The sequence below is a fragment of the Macrotis lagotis genome, chromosome 1 (genome assembly GCF_037893015.1).
Source record: "Macrotis lagotis isolate mMagLag1 chromosome 1, bilby.v1.9.chrom.fasta, whole genome shotgun sequence".
In the NCBI taxonomy this organism is placed as follows: domain Eukaryota; kingdom Metazoa; phylum Chordata; class Mammalia; order Peramelemorphia; family Peramelidae; genus Macrotis; species Macrotis lagotis.
In genome coordinates, this window is record NC_133658.1 from 448530783 (window position 1) to 448551783 (window position 21001).

General features: G+C 38.7%; 1 protein-coding gene across 1 annotated transcript in view; it reads right to left on the reverse strand.

Annotated features, from left to right (window-relative positions):
• The window catches only part of FBXO33 (F-box protein 33), a 31856-nt gene extending 12008 nt beyond the window's left edge, over positions 1-19848 (reverse strand). The window contains exon 1 of the mRNA XM_074213436.1: positions 19233-19848. Within this exon, the coding sequence (XP_074069537.1) occupies positions 19233-19792 (560 nt within the window). The 5' untranslated portion in view covers positions 19793-19848. The remainder of the gene's footprint in view (positions 1-19232) is intronic.
• Positions 19849-21001: the final 1153 nt, after the last annotated feature.

A 21001-nucleotide genomic window follows, 5' to 3' on the forward strand; every position in this document is an offset into this window, starting at 1 on the left:
ACTGATATAAGTAAATCTTTTTAGGGTATTTGGGAGAGCCAGAAGGATTTAGGATGTGCTTGGGTTTTTTTCTACCACACTTGTGATTCTACAGAGGGATGCTAGTTTGGATTGTATAATGGAAAAAAAAAATTCCAATATACAGAGACCCTAACAATGACAAGTACCTATGCATGTATATACTCTTCAAGTAAAGCAAGCTGATTCAGTTACATTTCCTTGAGGGCAGATAGCATTTGCTGGAAACTTCAAACCAAATAGGGATGCCCTAAAGGTTTTTCTGAAGAGGAGAATTACATGTACAAAGGTTTTATGTTTCTTCTATCTTATTCCTTAGGTCTGATTCTATTTGGCCATATTAACAAATGGACATTATTTTATTTTTTAAAATTTATTTATTTTGAATTTTACAGTTTTCCCCCAATCTTGCTTCCCTCCCCCCAACCCCCACAGAAGACAGTCTGTTAGTCTTTACATTGTTTCTTTGGTATACATTGATCTATGCTGAATGTGTTGAGAGAGAAATCATATCCTTAAGGAAAAAAAAACAAAGTAAAAGAGATAGCAAAATTACATAATAAGATAATGGTTTTTGGTAAAAATTAAAGGTTTGGTCTTTCTTCAAACTCCACAATTCTTTCTCTGGATATAGACTGTATTTTCCATCACAGATAAGCCCAAAATTGTGCCTGATTGTTGCACTGATGGTATGGGAAAGTCCATTAATGTTGATCATCACCCCCATGTTAGTGTTATGGTATACAACGTTCTTCTGGTTCTACTCATCTCACTCAGCATCAGTTCATGCAAATCCTTCCAGGCTTCTCTGAATTCCCATCCCTCCTGGTTTCTAATAGAACAATAGTGTTCCATCACATACATATACCATAGTTTATTAAGCCATTCCCCAATTGATGGGCATTCAATTTCCAATTCTTTGCCACAATAAATAGAGCTGCTATGAATATTTTTATGCAAATGATGTTTTTACCCTTTTTCATAGGTATAGACCCAGTAGAGGTATTGCTGGATCAAAGGGTATGCACAGTTTTGTTGCCCTTTTGGCATAATTCCAAATTGCTCTCCAGATGAGTTCACAGCCTACCAACAATGTATATGCCAATAAAACTAATAAACTAAATAAAAATGAGGACTATATAAAAAATATAAATTGCCCTTTTTAACAGAACAGGAAATAAAATATTTAAATAATTCCATTAGAAAAAAACATTGAAAGTGTGATGAGTAAAATCATGATATGGAGGGAATAACTGCATAAAGAAATATCAATGCTTTGTGTGGATTTATTTTATATATTGCAACTTGCTAAAATTGTTAATTGTTTGAATTATGTTTTTTCAATTTTTTGCAAGGCAATGGGGTTAAGTGACTTGCCCAAGGTCACGCAGCTCGGTAATTATTAAGTGTCTGGGGTCAAATTTGAACTCAGGTCCTCCTGACTGCAGGGTTGATGCTCTATCCAATGTACCAGCCACCTAATTTTTGAGCTGACTCTTGAGTAAAACATCTTAACAGCTGGGTAATTATGCTATCTTTCCCATGCTTATTCCTTCAATTTCCTTTTGTATTGCATTACAGCTAGCATTTCTAATATAGTATTGAATAGAAATGGTGATAACTGGGACGGCTAGGTGGCGTAGTGGATAAAGCACCGGCCTTGGAGTCAGGAGTACCTGGGTTCAAATCCGGTCTCAGTCACTTAATAATTACCTAGCTGTGTGGCCTTGGCCAAGCCACTTAACCCCATTTGCCTTGCAAAAAAACCTAAAAAAAAAAAAGAAAAAGAAATGGTGATAACTAGCATCCTTATTTTTATCCATGATTTTACTGGAAAAGTTTTCTAGCCCATTTCCATTTCAGATGGTACTTGCTCTTGGTTTTAGATAGCTACTAATCATTTTAAGGAAAGCTCCATTTATTCCTATGCATTCTAGTATATTTTTAACCCAAATGTGTGTGTGTGTCATGAAAAGCTTTTTTTTTTTAGATTTTTCAAGGCAATGGAGTTAAGTGGCTTGCTCAAGGCCACTCGGCTAGGTAATTATTAAGTGTCTGAGGTCAGCTTTGGACCCAGGTACTCCTGACTCCAAGGCCGGTACTCTATTCACTGCACCACCTAGCCACCCCAGCTTTTTTTTTTTTTTTGCATCTATTTGGACAATCTTTTTTGCTTTTGTTATTTATATGGTTAATTATGTTTAGTTTTCCTATACTGAATCAGCCCTACATTTCACAGTATAAATCCAGTCTAGTCATAGAGCATGATTTTCATAACATACTTTTGCTGTTGTATCCATGCTGATATAAAAATTTTGCATCAAGATTTTTTTTTTTAGGTTTTTGCAAGGCAAATGGGGTCAAGTGGCTTGTCCAAGGCCACACAGCTAGGTAATTATTAAGTGTCTGAGACTGGATGAACCCAGGTACTCCTGACTCCAGGGCCAGTGCTTTATCCACTGTGCCACCTAGCCACCCCTGTATCAATATTCTTATGAGAAATTAGATAACAGTTTTTCCTTTGTTTTGGTTGTCCTTAAATTTAGGCATCAAGACCATGTATGTGTCATAGAAAGAATTTAGAAGGATTACTTCTTTGCCTCTCTTTTTCACAGTTTATGTAATATTGGATTAATTCTTTAACTACTGTAGAATTCACTTATAAATGCCTTATTCAGTACCATACAATTCAAACTACCAAAGTATTACTTTATAGAACTATAAATACAAATAACAAAATTGATAAGGAAAAACAAAATCAAGGGAGTCAATAAAAAAGAGGGAAATCGGGGACCCTAGAAATACTAGATCTCAAACTATACTATAGAAAGTTAAAACAACTTGATGCTGACAAAGAAATGCAAAGGTTTGAGCAGTGGAACAAATTAGACATGAATATACAAAAATAAATGAACACTGTTTAATAATATACTGAACATCTCAGCTACTGGGTATAGACTAACATCTCACAACTTTAAACCAAAAAAAAGCTCAAAATGGGTACATGATTCAGATATAAAGGGTAATATCCATAAGCAAATTCCTGGAATATGGAAGAATTATTTATCACATTGGGAAGAGTTCATAATCAAACAGGAGATAATGTTTACGGAGATAAAATGGATAATTTTGATTACATAAAATAAATTTTTGTGCAGACAAAATCAATGTACATAAAAGAAAAAATAAGAAACTGAGAAAAATATCTGTCTCAGTTTTCTCAGACAGTTAAACTAAATGTTAGAGGGAAATGAGTCAAATTTACAAGAATAGAGCTACTGACCAATTATTAAATTATCAAGAGCTATAAAATAGGCAGTGTTCAGAGAAAACTACAAGTTAGCAATAGTTAAATGAAAAAATGCTCTAAATCACTATTAAAACAGTAACTCTGGGGTATCATTTCCCATCCATCATATTAGTTAAGATAACAAGGAATATAACAAATGTGGGAAAGGAAATGTGGGAAATCAAGTTATTAATGCACTACTAGTAGAGCTAGGAACTAATTCAACCATTCTAGAAGACAACTTGGAACTACATCCCAAAAGCTATTCAATTATGCACTGACCCAAAACACAACTACTAAATATCACTATCCTAAAGAGGAAAAGGACCTCTACCTATCTATTCTCACACACACACACACACACACACACACACAGAGAGAGAGAGAGAGAGAGAGAGAGAGAGAGAGAGAGAGAGAGAGAGAGAAATATTTACAGAGGTCTTTTTTGTAGCAGCAAAAAATTAGAAACCAAATTGATGGCTGCCCATCAAAAATAGGAAATGACTGAATATGAATGTGATGGAACCACTGTGCTAGAAAAAATTACACACACACACACACACACACACACACACCAATGTTTGTCGATAAGTTTTATACAGATACTGTTTATCATTTTAAGGAAAACTTCATTATTCTTATGCTCTCTAGTGTTTTTAATAGGAACAAGGTGCTGAAAGCTTTTTCAGTATCTATTGAAGAGAATCAGGATTTCTGCTAATTTTGTTATTGATATGGTCAATTATGATAATCATTTTCCCAATAATGAATCATTCCTGCATATCGTATATAAATTCCACCTGATCATAGTATATTATCCTAGTAATAATTTGCTGTAATCTCTTAGCTTAAAATTTTTGTATCAATTTTCACTAAGAAGATTTGTTCTTTAAATGTTTGATAGAATTCACTTGTAAATATATCTGGCCCTGGAGATAGATAACTTATTATCAGATTTGTTGGCATCCTGTTAAGCAAAATAGCATTAATTTCTTCTTCCCTGTTGGTGAGTTCACCCTTTTCATTTTGGATAATGGTAATTTGGTTTTCTTTCTTTTCAAAATTCATATTAACCAAAAGGATTAATCGATTTTATAGTTTCTTTTTCATAAAATCAACTCTTAGTTTTATTTATTCAATACCTTTCTTAGTTTCAATTTTATTAATCTCTCCTTTGATTTTCCAAATTTCAAATCTGGTATTCAATTGGAGGTTTTTAATTTGTTCTTTTTCTAGTTTTTTTTTAATTGCATGCCCAATTCATTGATTTTCTTTTTCTCTATTTTATTCATGTAAGCATTTAGAGATATAAGATTTCCCCTGATAACTGCTTTGGTTGCAATTCACAAGTTTTGGTATGATGTTTCATCACTGTCATAATAGATGGCAATAAGTAGGCATAGACCAACATCTCACACTCTGTACTGAGATATGATCAAAATGGGTATAGGATTTGAACATAAAGGGTGATACCATAAGCCAATTAGGAGAACAAAACAGCATGTCAGATATAGAAAACATTATAAATTGCAAAATGGATAATTCCGACTACACTAACATTTTTACAAAACAAAACAATGCAACCAGAATTAGAAGGAATACTGAAAGATGGGAAACAATTTTCAAAGCTAGTGTTTCTGATAAAGGACTAATTTCTAAAATTTATAAAGAAAGGAGTTAAATTCATAAGAATCTAAGTCATTCTCCAATTGATGAATGATCAAAGGATAGGTATAAAGTTTTCAGATGATGAAATCAAAACTACAAAAGTGCTCCAAATCATTGCTGATTAGAGAAATGCAAATTAAAACAACTCTGAGGTACCACCTCAAATCTATCAGATTGGCTAAAATGACAAAAAAGGAAAATGAACAATGTTGAAAAGAATGTGCTTTTCGAAAACTGGGACACTAATGAACTGTTGCTGGAAATGTGAACTGATCCAACTATTCTAGAGAGCATTTTGTAACTATGCTCAAAGGGCAATAAAACTGCATACTCTTTGATCCAGCAATAGCACCAGTAGGTCCACACCCCAAAAGAGATCATAAAAAGATCCAGCAATACCACTCTTGGGTCCATACCCTGAAGAGAGTATGAAAAAGGATAAAAACATCACTTGTACAAAAATATTCACAGCAGCTCTGTGGTTGTGAAGAACTGGAAATCAAATGAATGTCCATCAATTGGGAAATGGGTGAACAATAGAACTATTGTTCTATTAGAAACCAGGAGGGATGGGACTTCAGAGAAGCCTGGAAAGACTTGCATGAAGTGATGCTGAGTGAGATGAGAAGAACAAGAAGAACACTGTATACCTTAACAACAACATGGGGATGATGATCAACCTTAATGGACTTGCTGATTCCATCAGTGCAATAATCAGGGAGAATTTTAGAATACCTGCGATGGAGAATACCATCTGTATCTAGAAAAAGAAGCATGGAATTTAAACAAAGACCAAAGTCTATCACCTTCATTAAAAAAAAAAAATGTCTTATGTATTACATAATTTTGCTATCTCTAATATTTTTTCCTCCTCAAGGATGATTTCTCAACACATTCAATTTCAATCAATGTATAGCATGGAAACAATGTAAAGATTATCATACTGCCTTCTGTGGGGGATGGGGGAAATTATAAAATTCAAAACCTTACATAAAATGATACGAAGAAACTACTATTGTATATAAAATTGTAAAACAAATAAGATATTAAGAAAAGAAAAAAGAGATCACAAAAAAGGGGAAAAGACCCACATGTACAAAAATCTTATAGCAGCTCTATTTATAGTGGTAAGCCCTTTGACCTAGTAATGCTACTACTATATATTCCAAAAGAGATGAAAATCAAAAAGGGAAAGGATATATATATATATATATATATATATATATATATATATTTATATTTATAGTGGCTCTTTTCTTGAATTAAGGGGATGCCCATCAATTGAGGAATGGCTTAACAAGATATAGTATATGAAATGTTTTAAAGTACTATTTTTCTGTAGGAAATCATGTGTGGTTGGACTTTAAAAAAGCCTAGAAAGACTTGCATGAACTGATGCTGAATAAAGTCAGCAGAAACAGAAGAACATTGTATAAATTAACAGTGACATTGTAAGATGATCGACTATGATGGATGCAGTTCTTCTCAGCAGTTCAGTGTTTAAGGACAATCCTGAGAGACTTGTTATGGAAAATGCAATCCATGTCCAGAGAATGTGGATCAGAATGCAAAGTATACTATGTTCACTTTTTAAAATTTCTTTTATGTTTTTCTTTCTTATTTTTTTCTTTTTAGTTCACAACACGACTCATGTGGAACTGTTAAACACGATTGTACATGTATGATCTATATCAGATTGTTTGCTGCCATGGGGAGGGGGGGAGAAAAGAGAGGGTGGCAGAAAAACAGGTAACTCAAATGCTTGCAAAAGGTTGAATGTTGTAAACTACCCTTATATTTAATTGGAAAAATAAGATAAATTATAATAGAAGTTTGTTAAATATTTTTAAAAATAGCATAAAGAAGAGGGTCCAGGATAGAATTTTGTTCTAACTATCCATGGTTAACAGGATGAAAGTCCAACAAAGGAGACTAAGAAAGAGTAGTCAGGTGGTAAGAGAAGAATCAGGAGAAAAGCATATTTGGAGAAAAAAGGGTGACTGACAGGTTTTGGACATAAAGGGTGATAGAGAGGTAAAGAAGAATGAGGAATGAGCTCTAGTCATCTTTTTTGAGATTTTATCTGACATAATTTACTCCCTTTAACACTCAGTTTTGGTCAAATTGGCTTACTTATTTTCTTGAACTAAGCATTTCAATCTTTATGCCATTGCATAGCCTGTCCCTTATGCCTAGAAAATATTCTTTTTTCACCTCTTTAAAGGAATAGCTAGCTCCGGTGCCATTTCCTATCAGAAACCTTCCTTAGGTGCCCTTGCTCAAATTTATGTTTATTTAAGTTGTTTACCCCAGTAAAATATAAGCTTTTGGAAGGCACCAATGGATTTTCTTTTTGTCCTTTTTTTCCTGAAATACTTAAAGAACTTGTCTTTTCACCAGTATATAAAACACCCTCTGCCAATGGAGACCTGACAACATATGGAAATTAATCATTTAAGATAGCTGCCTGGGGCACTGAGGTAGAGACTTGCTGGGTGTTACACAGGTATGTAAACTCAAATGGAATTTAAGTTTTCCTGACTCCTAAGCTAACTACTAGTCCACTGTTAATAACTAATAGTCTTAAACGTTATAGGTGTTTAAGATATATTTGTTGGATTGAAATAATTTGCTTTAACTGTTGATAAAGCTTTGGTTATAACTACAAATTGCAAAATTGCAAAAATTCCCCTTCTGGAAATTACTGAGCCTTTAAGGACACATAAGGAAGAATTAAGAATTTAATAAGAGTTAACAAGAGTTTAACAAATAAGGGAAGACATTATTTCTAAGTATGATTTATGATGTTTATCCTTCATTCTTGAAGAAGACCCTAACACCAAGAAGGGTGTCAAGCACATGAATTGGATTTGAGTGAGGGGGTGCTGTACTAAGTCACCAACCTCACGTTCTCCTCCAGAGCCATCTAGCATCCAATGGCCATATATGAATCAGGACAACTGGAGATGACCTGGGATGCGAGGTAATCATGGTTACATGTCTGAGGTCAGATTCAAACTCCTGTCCTCTTGACTCTAAGGCTAATGCTCTAACCATTACACCATCTAGCTGCCCTGCTATGAATAATATGATTTATTAAAATACAAATAATAGGTTTATTAAAGAAGAAAAATGACAAGGGCCTTTTTTATTCATCTATCTTTCCTAACTGCATTTCACAAATTAATTAAAGGGGCACAGATTCTGGACCTGAGACTTCAGGGCTCTGCCTAAACTGCCAGATGAGGAAACTTCCTCTACCAGAGTAGGTAGAAAGTTAGGCACTTTCTCTGAGAGAGAACTGCCTAAAGCATTAAGGGGGCAAATTATTTCCCTGAGTTTTTTTCCCCTGGCTTTGAGGTCCCTGATACTAGTAATTCCTTCCTAACCTGTAATTTTTTTCCATTTATATTATTCCATACTTATAAATATTGAAAGCAATGTCCAAACATTTCAAGGTCATTTTACAGTCTAAAACCACTGAATGCATACTTTTTAATAAAAATTATGAAGGCATTCTTATCTTATGACAAACCTTACAAGAACCTATAACACTAACCTTTTGATTAAAGGTATTAGGAGGATTGGGGGAAGGGGAAAGTTTCCTTTTTCTTTAAAATCACAATTAATATTTTATTTTTCCAATTACATGTTATGAAAGTTTTTCAACATTCATTTACATGCATATGGATATTTTATAAGTTACATAATTTCCTTCCTTCCACCCTCCCTTCCCACCCCACTCCCCTCAATGGCAAACAATCTGGTGAGCATTATACATATACATTTGTGTTTAACATGCTTACAGATTAGTCATTTTGTGTATGAGGAATTAGGTCTAAGGGAAAAGAAAGAAAACCATGAAATACGAAAGAAAAACATAAGAGAATTTTTTAAAAAGTGAATGTAGTGTTCATTCTCATTCTGAGGGCTTTATTTATTTTTTTGTTTTTCTTCCTCTGAATGTGGATAGCATTATCCATAACAGTTCTCCCAGGATTGTTGTCCAAGCCCTTTGAGCTGATGAGAGGTGCTATATCCACCAAGACTGATCAACTCACAATGTTGTTGCTAATATGTACAATGTTCTCCTGGTTCTGCCCAAAGGTTTACACTGTAAAAATTTTATTGATGTCTTTTGTTGTTAAAAACATTTCTTTTATGTATCTGCTCTATCTAACCTAGACATCTATTTTTCATCCTAAACTCCATATTACAGTCACTAGACCTTTTCTGGCTTTATAGAGTCTGAGATTTAGAAGCCTGATGGGCTTTAAAGGTCATCTAATTCTCTAGATCCATGGCTATAAATGTCTTCATTTTACAAAAGTTGAGATAACAACCAAAGTCACCTAAGTAAAAAGGTAGCAGAATTGGTATTTCACCTCAGGTTCTATGGTGCCAAATTCAGCCCTCTTTATACTGTACCATGATGTCTTCTAAGTCCAAATCTTGTGATATTTCCCTGCTCTGCAAAGTACTTTAAAAATACAGAATTCTAACACTGGAAAGGAACTTAAAGGTCATTTGGGTCAACTCCAGGCTCTATGCTCAAATTCCCCTTTACAGTGTTCTCGAAAGTAGACAATCATTGGGAAATGGCTAAACAAATCGTGGTATATGAATGTAATAATTGTTTTAAACCATTTTAAACAACAATAAAATACTATTGTTTTCTTAAAAATAATAAGTGGCTAGACTTCAGGAAAAGCTTGAAAAGACTTGCATGAATTTATGTTGAATAAAGTGAGAACCAGAACATCAGAAACATTAACAAAACATTGTGTGAAGATAAACTTGATGTGCTTGCTCTTCTCAGCAGTATGATCAGAGATAATTCTAAAGGACTTGTGGTGGAAAATACCATTTACCTCCAGGGAAGGAACTATGGAGATTCCTCCAGGACATCAAGTTAAAAATGTCCAATATACAATAAGTGATATGGAACAGGAATTCAGGAAGGAACTCAGGACTAGGGCGGGATAAATAGGTCTGGTTTTCTCTGGGGGTAGGAGGGATATTAGGAGAAATTATGGTGATGAAAAAATTCAAATTACATAAAAAAAGGTATTTTTTAAGTAGCTATTAAAAGATAAAAGAATCAAGAAAGCAGAGTCATGAAATTGCAAAGAAAAGAGTATTCAGGAGGTGGTGGACACTATCAAATGCCAGAGAGAGAGATTAATAAGATGGTTGAAGAGTTCATTTAACAATTATGAAATCATTGATTAGCTTGGAAAGATTTACATAAACTGATGCAGAGTGAAGTGAGGAGAACCAAAACATAATTCACACAAACATAACATTGGGTGATGATCAACTATGATAGAATTGTACAGTCTAATAATCCAAGACAGTTCTAAAAGACTTGTGATGGAAAATAGCATCCATATCCAGAGAAGGAATTATGGAGTTTAAATGCTTACTGTCTTCAATTTTCAAAAGTTGTCTCATGTATTATGTCTTTTTTCCCCTCTCTAATATTTTATCCATCTATTTGGAGTTGATTCTTCTTATGCAACATGATTAATATGGATCAATGTTTAGCACGGTTATACATGTAAAGCTTGTATTAGATAGCTTTCTCTGGGAGAGGGGGCCGGAGGGGGGAAGAGAGGACAAAAAATATAAAATTCAAAACCTTACAAAAAAAAATCAATGTTGATAACTACCATTGCATGTAGTTGGAAAAATTTTTAAAAAGAGAGATCATTGATAACTTTTAGGGAAATCTAAACTTATAGGGAAATCTAATTTCTGTTGAATGAATACATTGGAAGTCTAATCTAGTGAATATTTTTTTTAAGAATGGGAAAGAACAAGAGCAGCTGGGTGGTACAGTGGATAGAGTACCAGCCCTGGAGTCAGGAGTACCTGAGTTCAAATCCAGCCTCAGACACTCAATAATTACCTAGCTGTGTGGCCTTGGGCAAGCCACTTAACCCCACTTGCCTTGCAAAAATATAAAAAAAAAAAGAATGGGAAAGACCAAAGATTAGAGGAAAGTTTGAGATGATGCTGGGGGCAAACTTTTGAATCATGGATTCCATAAAGGGGTTGGCTTGAGCAAAGAGAAAGGGCTACCTCATAAGGAACTGGAATAAAGGAGAAAATGATATCAAGTGATAAGAGATGAAAGAGAAGAGGAAGGTCTCATTTTTTTTTAAGTAGGAGGTAAGATCCTCAGGAAAAAGGAGAGAAGAATTGTATTTTGTATGTGAGGCTTGAGAAGAGGGGAAGAGATTTGGGATAACTGAATCAATTAGAGAGTAGTAGAATTATTACCTTGCTGAAGTGAGGGCTATTTGTGTGGATAAGTCTAATCCTGTAATCATGGAACCTTTAGGTGTGATAAAACCCTAAGGACTCCTTCTCAGAACAATGTTTTTAAATGCATAAAATAAAATACATAGGCTAACAAAGAAAACAAATTATATATTCAAATAAAGATGTAATCCTCCAGTTTAAGAATTCCTGGTTTAGGAAGAAAAAGAAAAGCATAAGGAATGATGAAAGATAAATTTAAGATTTTGAACATGAGAAACTTGTAGGTGAGCAGGGGAATGAACATCTTGTGTATAACAGGGGTGCAATGGAGTCGTAAGAGTTGAATGATTAATGGACTAGAAAGTTAAACTAAAAGGTAGGCTGGAAAGAAGACAGGACTAGGTTGTGGAGGACTTTAAAAGCTAAAAGGTTTATATTTTACCCTAGAAGAATAAGGGAGCTACTGGAATTTATTCATTAGTGAGAGTCCGTTTTATTTAAGGAAAATATTTCCAAGCAGTTTGTGTTGGGGATAGGGAAAGTTTTGAGACAGTGAGACCAATTGGGAAGCTGACACAATAATCCAGGGGAAAAGTGATGAAGTCTGATATAAGGTAGTGGCTGTGTGAATAGAGAGAAAAGGTCAGATATGACAGATATTAAGGCGGTAGAAATGATTTATAGTATGTATCAAGAGACAGAACTTGAATCCACTTGAGGCCTACTATTCTCCTTTATATCATGATGCCTGTGCCTCAGGACACACACACATGCAACATAACCTTTTCTAAAGACTAGTCATATGCTGAGACAGAAATAAAATGAAGCCTAGCCCCAAAGGCATACCCTGTACACTGGTAATATTAATATAACGAGAACCCGTCAATGCACTGAAGGGATTGCCCATGTTAAAGATTTAACGAAACATAGGAATAAAAATTAAGCATGATTTTACACAATGAGAAGGCCTTCTAGACTGTCATATTGTAGTGCTAGAAAGCATAGTGATAAGAATCATGAATCCACCAAAACAGGAAACCAACACATGTTCTTAGCTTAGTACTTGGTTTAAAAGGAATGCAGCAAAAAAATGTTTTTGTAAAACCACTATACTTGACCAAAAAAGCATTCCCTTCATTAAAGAAAAAAAAACTACTACAAATTAGTGGTATTGTTTCCAAGATAATAATTTAGCTGTAACTTACTGACAAATCCAAAAGTGTGATAAATTATAGACTTCTAAAAGCAACAGACAATTAATCTAGGAATTATGCCCACAAATATTTTAAGAAGTCAACAATTCAAGATTTATTTAGGGTCTACTACCTGTCAGCTTATCAACTTTGAATGTGTCCCTACATTTGTTGAAATCCAATAACTAGGTTTGCTCCTAAAGAGAAATAAAAAAAAAAAAAAAAACCCCAGAAGCCAGGGCAGTAAAACAGTGATAGAAACTGCTTTCAATACTTGTTTATTTATGCTAGCAAAAAGAAAACAAAAAGAATGAGTAGGCAAAGATATTTTCAAAAAATAAGTTTTGTACATAAAACAAAAATTAAAAGTTTATAACAGATTTAGAGGAGTTTTCAGTCAGTTTTCAGATGAAGAAATCAAAGCTATTTATAGACATGAAAAATTCTCTAAATCACAATTAATTAAAGTAATGCAAATTAAAACAACTTTGAGATACCACCTCACAATTCAGATTGACTAATATGAAAGAAAAGGAAAATGATAAATGTTGGAGGGATCATGGAAAAACTTGGGCATTGAAGCTCTGCTAGTGGGTGGAGTCGTGAACTGATTCAACCATTCTGGAGAGCAATCTATGCCCAAAGAGTTATAAAATTCCATATACTCTTTGATTCGGCAGTACTTCACTACTAGTTCTTTATCAAAGAGATCATAATAAAGGGAAAAGGACCCCACAAGTACAAAAATATTTATAGTACTCTTTTTGTGGTGACAAAGAATTGGAAATTGAGATGTTCATCAACTGGGGAATGGCTACACAAGCTGTGGCATATGAATGTAATGGAATACTACATTCAATAAGAAAAGATGGGCAGGCAGATTTCAGTAAAACCTGGAAAGACTTACTTGAGGGGCGGCTAGGTGGCGCAGTGGATAAAGCACCAGCCCTGGAGTCAGGAGTACCTGGGTTCAAATCAGGTCTCAGACTCTTAATAATTACCTAGCTGTGTGGCCTTGGGCAAGCCACTTAACCCCAGTTGCCCTGCAAAAAAAAAAAAAAAAAAAGACTTACTTGAATTGATGCTAAGTGAAGTAAGAACCAGGAGAACACTGTACACCTGAAAAGCGACATTGTGTGATGATCAACTGATAGATTTAGCTCTTCTTAGCAATACAATGATCAAAGTCAATTCTAAAAGACTTATGATGGAAAATGCCATCCACACCCAGAGAAAGAACTATGAAGTCTGAATAAAGATCAAAGCATACTATTTTTATTTTTTATTTGTTTCTTTCTTATGTTTTTTCCTCTTTCGTTCTGATTTTTCTTTTACAGCATGATATATATATATATATATATATACACATATACATTTATATTTAACATAATTGTATATGTATAACATATCAGATTGTTTGTTTTCTTTGAGAAGGGGCAGGAAGGAAGAGAAGGAGAAAAATCTGGAATTCAAAATTTTACAAAAATGAATGTTAAGGGGCGGCTAGGTGGCGTAGTGATAAAGCACCAGCCTTGGAGTCAGGAGTACTTGGGTTCAAATCCGGTCTCAGACACTTAATAATTACCTAGCTGTGTGGCCTTGGGCAAGCCACTTAACCCCATTTGCCTTGCAAAAACATAAAAAAAATGTTAAAGGGGCGGCTAGGTGGTGTAGTAGATAAAGCACCAGCCCTGGAGTCAGGAATACCTGGGTTCAAATCCGGTCTCAGATACTTAATAATAATTACCTAGCTGTGTGGCCTTGGGCAAGCCACTTAACCCTGTTTGCCTTGCAAAAAACTAAAAAAAAAAAAATGAATGTTAAAAACTCTACATGGAATTTAGAAAAAATAAAATACTAATTCAGTATTAAATAAAAATTATTAAAATTTTTAAAAATCTCATCCTATTTCTTGATTTTTATGCTTAATAGATATGGTAGGCACCAGAACATAATTTAATAGTTGAAGTTTTGGATGTCAATGAGAATGCTAAAAGAATATTGAGGTCAGAATGTCAAGGAAACAGACCTTAAGGAATATCTAAATTAAAGGGAATGGAAGAAGAAAGAAGAGCCAATGAAAGACCAGTGGGGGGGGGGGGGAAGGAAGACTATGTAAGTACAAGTTATGGAAGATAACTGCAGTATTAGGAAGACTGGTGTAGTCAAGAGCATATTAATGTTACAAAGGCTTCAGGAAAGGTGAGGACTAAGAAAATCATTAATGGGATGTGGTGATTAAAAGAAGTACTTCATTTGTGTGACAGAAACTGAAGCCAAACTGCAAAGAGCTGAGGATGAGTTGAGTGTTAAGTATAAAGAACAAATATAGGCTACTTTTTTTCTGGAAGTTTGACAATAAAAAGCAAGAAAAAGAAGGAGGGTGCTTGGAGTGGGAGGGTGGCAGGTTAAAATGAGATCTGAATAAATATGTTTTTAAGTACAGCAAGAAGGATCTATTCTCCAAGTATGTCTACCTAGCGGGAGATAGACAGGGAGAGCATGTAGAGACATAAGTGGTATATGAAGGTATAAAGTGAGCAGGGATTGAATTGAAGGGAAAGATGAAAATATTAGTCTTGGCAAGAAAAAACACTTCAGGGCAGCTAGTGGTGCAGTGGATAGAGCACTGGCACTGGAGTCAGGATACTACTAGGTATGATTAAAAAAAGATTAAGTAAAACAACAATTCTAGACTTTATGGACCTTAAATTCAGCGAGGGATTGCTGACAATACATATATCATTAGAATAGGCAATAATAAATAATCATAACATAAGAATTTGTATAACAAAGTACAGATCTTGATGAAGCTAAGAACAAGTTCACAGATAAAAGGACAGGTCAGATAAAATACTTTGAAAGTTTGAGATTTTAAAGATAAATGAGGTCCCTATTGGGTAGCTTAAATAGCTATGGAATAGAAAAATATTTAATATTTCAAAAAAAATTTACTTCAAGAATTTATAGTATACAAGGGGCGACTAGGTGGCACAGTGGATAGAGCACTGGCCTTGGAGTCAGGAGTACCTGAGTTCAAACCCAGACACTTAATAATTACCTAGCCCTGTGGCCTTGGGCAAGTCACTTAACCCCCCACTGCCTTGAGAAATCTAAAAATTATAATAATAATAATAAAAATTATAGGATACATATGGCATTACTTTTGTTTTAAAAATGTTTTCCACTATTTATTTTTAACATTTATTTGAAAAAATTTGAGTTATAAATTTCCTCCCTCCCATTTCTTTTCTACCCATTGAAAAGACAAAAAATGTGTTATCAATTATATATATGTGAAAACAAAGATATTACTTCTCAATCAATAAACATTAAATACCTACTATTACCTAGACATTGCACTAAGAATCAGGGCAAACATAGTCCTGTCCTCAAGGAGTTTACAATCTAATCAGCAAACAAATATATACACAGAGTCTTCTTCCTTGCTGGAAGCTGTTATTCTCTCTCTTTCCTAGGTAAGATCTTCCTTTTGGGGGAATAATCCTTTTTCCTCCAAAACATGTAATCCTTAAAGAGATTCCTTCTTTGAGGAAGTATTGAAATGACAAAACTCTTCATTTTGAGTACACAGTAAGGTAGAAAAATAAATACTTAATATGAAGATAGCAACTCACCCCAAGACATCACCTACAATTTCAAACAAAAATTCCAAATAAAAAAGAATTACTTCCTAACCAAGTTTATTAGGAAAGCTTAAAAAATAACCCTTGCATGACTTTTTTTGGATTTAATAAAATGCAGAGAAAATAATATGAAATAAAAGATTCCCCTTTATCAGCTATGCTTCATCCTATTTAATAAAAAGTCAGAAATAACTTAATCTTTACCTCTACTAAGAGGGAACTCAAGATGAAATGTTATTAAAAACACTAGAATATAGTCTTAATAAAGTCAGCAATCTGATAACAAGGAAGGTTATCCTGTGTAGAGAATACTACTGGACACTGTTTTGTTATTCTTTCTATAAATGACACAAATAAATTACATTCCAGGTAACACAAAACAGAGTTTAAGTGTTTGGAGATTTAACTCCAAGACTTAATCTAAATCCAATTATCTTTCAGCTTAATGCCCTTCTAATCTAAGCTGGTTAATCCAAATATAGCTGAAAGAATATTAAATTTCAATCCTTGTTATTCAACCAGAAAGGAATTCCCTAACATTCATATGCTCCTTCCACACTTCAAGAAAGGCACCTGGCAACTTGGGAAATAGTCATCTGGTGATCCAGTAAAGTCCAGATCCCCATGCTCTATTCCCTTAGCTGGCCAAGTATAGAAAGGGAAAAGATGTTTTAGTTCAATAAGACATTTATTTAACTAGATACAAATGGGGTAGGTCTGGCAATGTCTGACTGAAAACCAGAAACAAAGTCAAAAAAGTAAATTATTCATTGGGAAGAATAGTTGCCTTGAAGTTTCAACACTGCCTCCAAGAAACGAAAATAACTGGCACAAAACAAAGTAACGATTTGTGATCTATAGGGAGTTCAGCCGAAATCCTTGAAAGCTCTCAAATTAATAATCTGATCTATTTTGTTATTTTTTTTGTCTTATCCTGAGTCAATGATCTATTTTAAAATTCTATAAAACTAACTCAAACATTAAGAATTCTATACAGTTTATCCTTACCACTGATTATTAATGAATTTTACTTCCTGTTTAAAAACCAAAACAAAAAGACTTGGAGAAGTTTTTTTTTTTGTTTTTGTTTTTGCAAGGCAATGGGGTTTGGCTTGCCCAATGCCACAAAGCTAGGTAATTATTAAGTGTCTGAGTCCCGATTTGAACTCGGGTCCTGACTCCAGGGCCTGTGCCACCTTAGCTGCCCAAGAGAAGTTTTAAGATGTAGGTTTTGGCTCTGACAAATCTAAGAGGTAGATGAGATCAATTCTATTAAAAAAAATAGGTGATATGAAATCTGTGCAGAACTAATAGGGTATATCTGTATAAAAGATGATGTTACCTAATAACCTAATAGTGGGGCATGAATATGGTCTTTTTTCCTCAGGCTACTAAAAAAATGCAAGAAGAGATGGAATTAAAGGTTTATTATCATTTTGGTTTTCATTTGAGGAGAAGGAAGGAGGATTAAAAGGAAGAGAAAGCAGATTTTCAACAAATGAGAAAAATCAAAATAAGTTTTTTTAAAAAGTTGTAATTTAGATGCAGCTATGATTAGAAGTGAAACAGTTAACTGGAAAAAAATTTTTGCTTAAAGTTTAACTAAATAAAAGCCTCATTTCTAAGAGATATAAGGAACTGATTCAAGTTTGTGGAAATCCAAGCTACTAATAACTATATGAAAAAAAGTTCAAATCATTAAAATGAGAAATTCAAAGTAAGTACCAGAGTTCCTCCCTCACACTCTTCTAACTGGCAAAGTTAATTTAGAAAGAAAAGAAAAGACGAAAGAGATCAATGTTGGGGGGAAAGGACTTCTGAAAAACAGGTAAATTAATTCACTGTTGGTAGAGCAATGAAAATGGTCTGGCCATTCTGGAAAGCAATTTGGAATTATGACTCGAAAATTGATAAACTAACATGACATTCTTTGACCCAGTGATATCGCTACTTAGGTCAAAACTCAAAAGATATAAAAGGAAGAGGAAAAGGATTCATATGTCAAAATATTTAGAGCAGCTCTTTTTATAACTTTAAAGAATTGAAAAAAAGAAGGGGAGTAGGTTGCCCATCCATTAGGGAATGGATGAACGAATTATAGAATATTAGTGAATCTTAGAAAATGAAAAGGACTGTTTCAACAAAATCTGGGATGCACTGAAACAGAGTGAACTGAGAAGAATCAAGAGAACAATTTATTACATTTCTACCATGTCTTTAAAAGTTGTTTTTTTGCAATAAAGGGAGGAGAGAGATTGAATGAAAAAAAGGTTTTTTAATAGCTGTGCCCTGAATCTTTGCTTTGTTTTTTTTCCCCCCGCTGGATGGGTCATGTTATGTTATGTTAGGGCCAAGGCCGTGCCCTTTATTTATTACCAATCAAGGATTTTCCCCAATCCCTAGTATTCCCATGTCTCCCTAGGACATTCTATTTCCCAACTTTAGACTGGTCAACGTATGGATTCCAGAGATGCTTGGGAAGAGAGGAGGTGAAGGGTTCGACCCATCTCAGAATTTGGCCAAAACTAAAGCAAAATCAGTACAATTGCTCACTCATACATTCGACCCACCAAATGAAATAATTAGGGCTTGGGGGGTAAGATGAAATGGGCAGGTACATGACGCTTCTCATTCTTTCCCATCCTTCACTTTTCCCACACAAGTCCTGTGTCTCGGCTTTGGCCCAAACGGTCAGAAAGCGACCCGTTCCGCCTAACCTTCGTATGAAATGGTCTTGTAAGAACGAGAGGAGCTAGCGCTAACTTTGCAGATGGGGAGCGGGCTGAGAGGGCCGCAGCAGCTGCCCGGGCGGGGTGAGCGGGGCTTGCACACCCCGCACGGCGCAGCCGGGCCCCCGCGGCGCGGGTCGCCGCCCGTCCCGCCCGTCCCGCCCGTCCCGCCCCCGCGGCGGCGCAGCGCCGGAGCTGCGGAAGTGCCCCCCGGCTGTCCGGGCTCGCCCGCCCCGCCGCCCCGGCTGCACAGGCAGGCCCGCCGCCCGTCGGCCCGCCCGCACCCAAAGGAAACTCCGCTCGGAGGAGCCTCATGCGAGAGCTCGAAGTCGGGGCTCAGCAGCGCGCCCCGTCCCTGCCCGCTTCGCCGCCTCGGCCGGCCCGCGGCTTCCACCTCCGGGGCACGGCGCCGGGTCTTTACCTGTTGTTCCGAATGCTGCTGAGGACGCACAGCACCAGCTCCAGGTAGGTGCGCAGCACGTCCAGCCAGCCGGCGGAGAGCTGCGGCGCCTCGGCCTCGTCCCCGCCGGCCCCCGCGCGCGGCTCGCCGCCCGCGCCCCCCCCGCCGCCGCCGCCGCCGCCGCCGCTCAGGTAGTTCTCGGCGGCGAACTCGATGCGCAGCTCCCGCACGAACCAGCCGCACTTGCGCATGAGGAAGTCGAGTCGGGGGCGCTCGGCCGCGGAGACGCGGAGGCTGAGGCGCAGCTGCGGCCACAGCGCCGGGTAGAAGAGGCACTCGCGCCAGTGCGAGCAGGAGGCCGAGGCCCGCAGCCTGTCGGGCGCCGGCAGGAAGGAGAAGATGTGCACGATGAGCTCGCTGGGCAGCGACGAAGCGCCCGCCGCCTGCCCACACAGAGCCATCCAGGCCCGCCGCCGCCCGCCGGCACCAGGATCCTCCGGCCGCCGCCGCGCTGCCCGGGCGGCTCCGGCTCGGGCTCCCGGCTGCTGTCGCGGCTGCGGCACTGACAAGAACAACAACATCAATGACAAGGGAGGGGGCGGGGCGGCCGGGAGTCCCGGCGGAACTAACCAGAGCGCATTCCGCGAGCAGGGGGAGGACGGGGAAGCGCCGGCGCTGCGGCGGCGCCCTCCGCTCCGCCGCGGAAGCCCCCCCGGGCCACCCGCGGCCCCGGAGCTCGCGGAGTGACCTGGCCGCCTTCTCCCCCGCTGACGGCCCAAAACGCCGAATCCGAGCGCCGGGGAAAAAGAGCCCCTCCCCCGAGGCTAGAGGCGGGCGCGGAGCGGTGGTAGAGACCGAGTTTGACGTCGCCCGGAGTGGGCGGGGCTCGGCCGAGACTGCGGCGACTTCCGGAAAGGGGGAAGGGGAGATTCTGCGTCAGAACCGAGTAGAGGCACGTGACCGATGGCGAAACGCGACGCCGGCGCCCGGCCCCGCCCCCGTCCTCCTCCGGGACTACCCCGGGGCGCGCTCGGCGTGGCGGCTGGCGGGAGCCCGGGCCGCCGCGGCTGGCGGGAGCCCGGGCCGCCGCGGCTGGCGGGAGCCCGGGCCGCCGCGGCTGGCGGGAGCCCGGGCCGCCGCGGCTGGCGGGAGCCCGGGCCGCCGCGGCTGGCGGGAGCCCGGGCCGCCGCGGCTGGCGGGAGCCCGGGCCGCCGCGGCTGGCGGGAGCCCGGGCCGCCGCGGCTGGCGGGAGCCCGGGCCGCCGCGGCTGGCGGGAGCCCGGGCCGCCGCGGCTGGCGGGAGCCCGGGCCGCCGCGGCTGGCGGGAGCCCGGGCCGCCGCGGCTGGCGGGAGCCCGGGCCGCCGCGGCTGGCGGGAGCCCGGGCCGCCGCGGCTGGCGGGAGCCCGGGCCGCCGCGGCTGGCGGGAGCCCGGGCCGCCGCGGCTGGCGGGAGCCCGGGCCGCCGCGGCTGGCGGGAGCCCGGGCCGCGGCGTGCCTGCCGGGGCTGCCCTCGCTTCGGCCGGCCCCCTCTCCTTTCCTCGCCACCGGCCCCGCAGCCCATGAAGTGCTTTCAAGTTTGAGAATGTTTGCAGCAAAACGGGATGGGGAGGGGCGGCTGGGTGGCGCGTGCCTGGAGCCCCGACCCTGGAGTCCGGAGGACCTGCGTTCAAATGCGGCCTCAGACAGTAATTACCGAGCTGTGTGGTCTTGGCCAAGGCACTTAACCCCGTTTGCCTTGCAAAAACCTAAAAGACAAAAAAAAATGGGGTGGGGTGATTTCCTACCTGATGA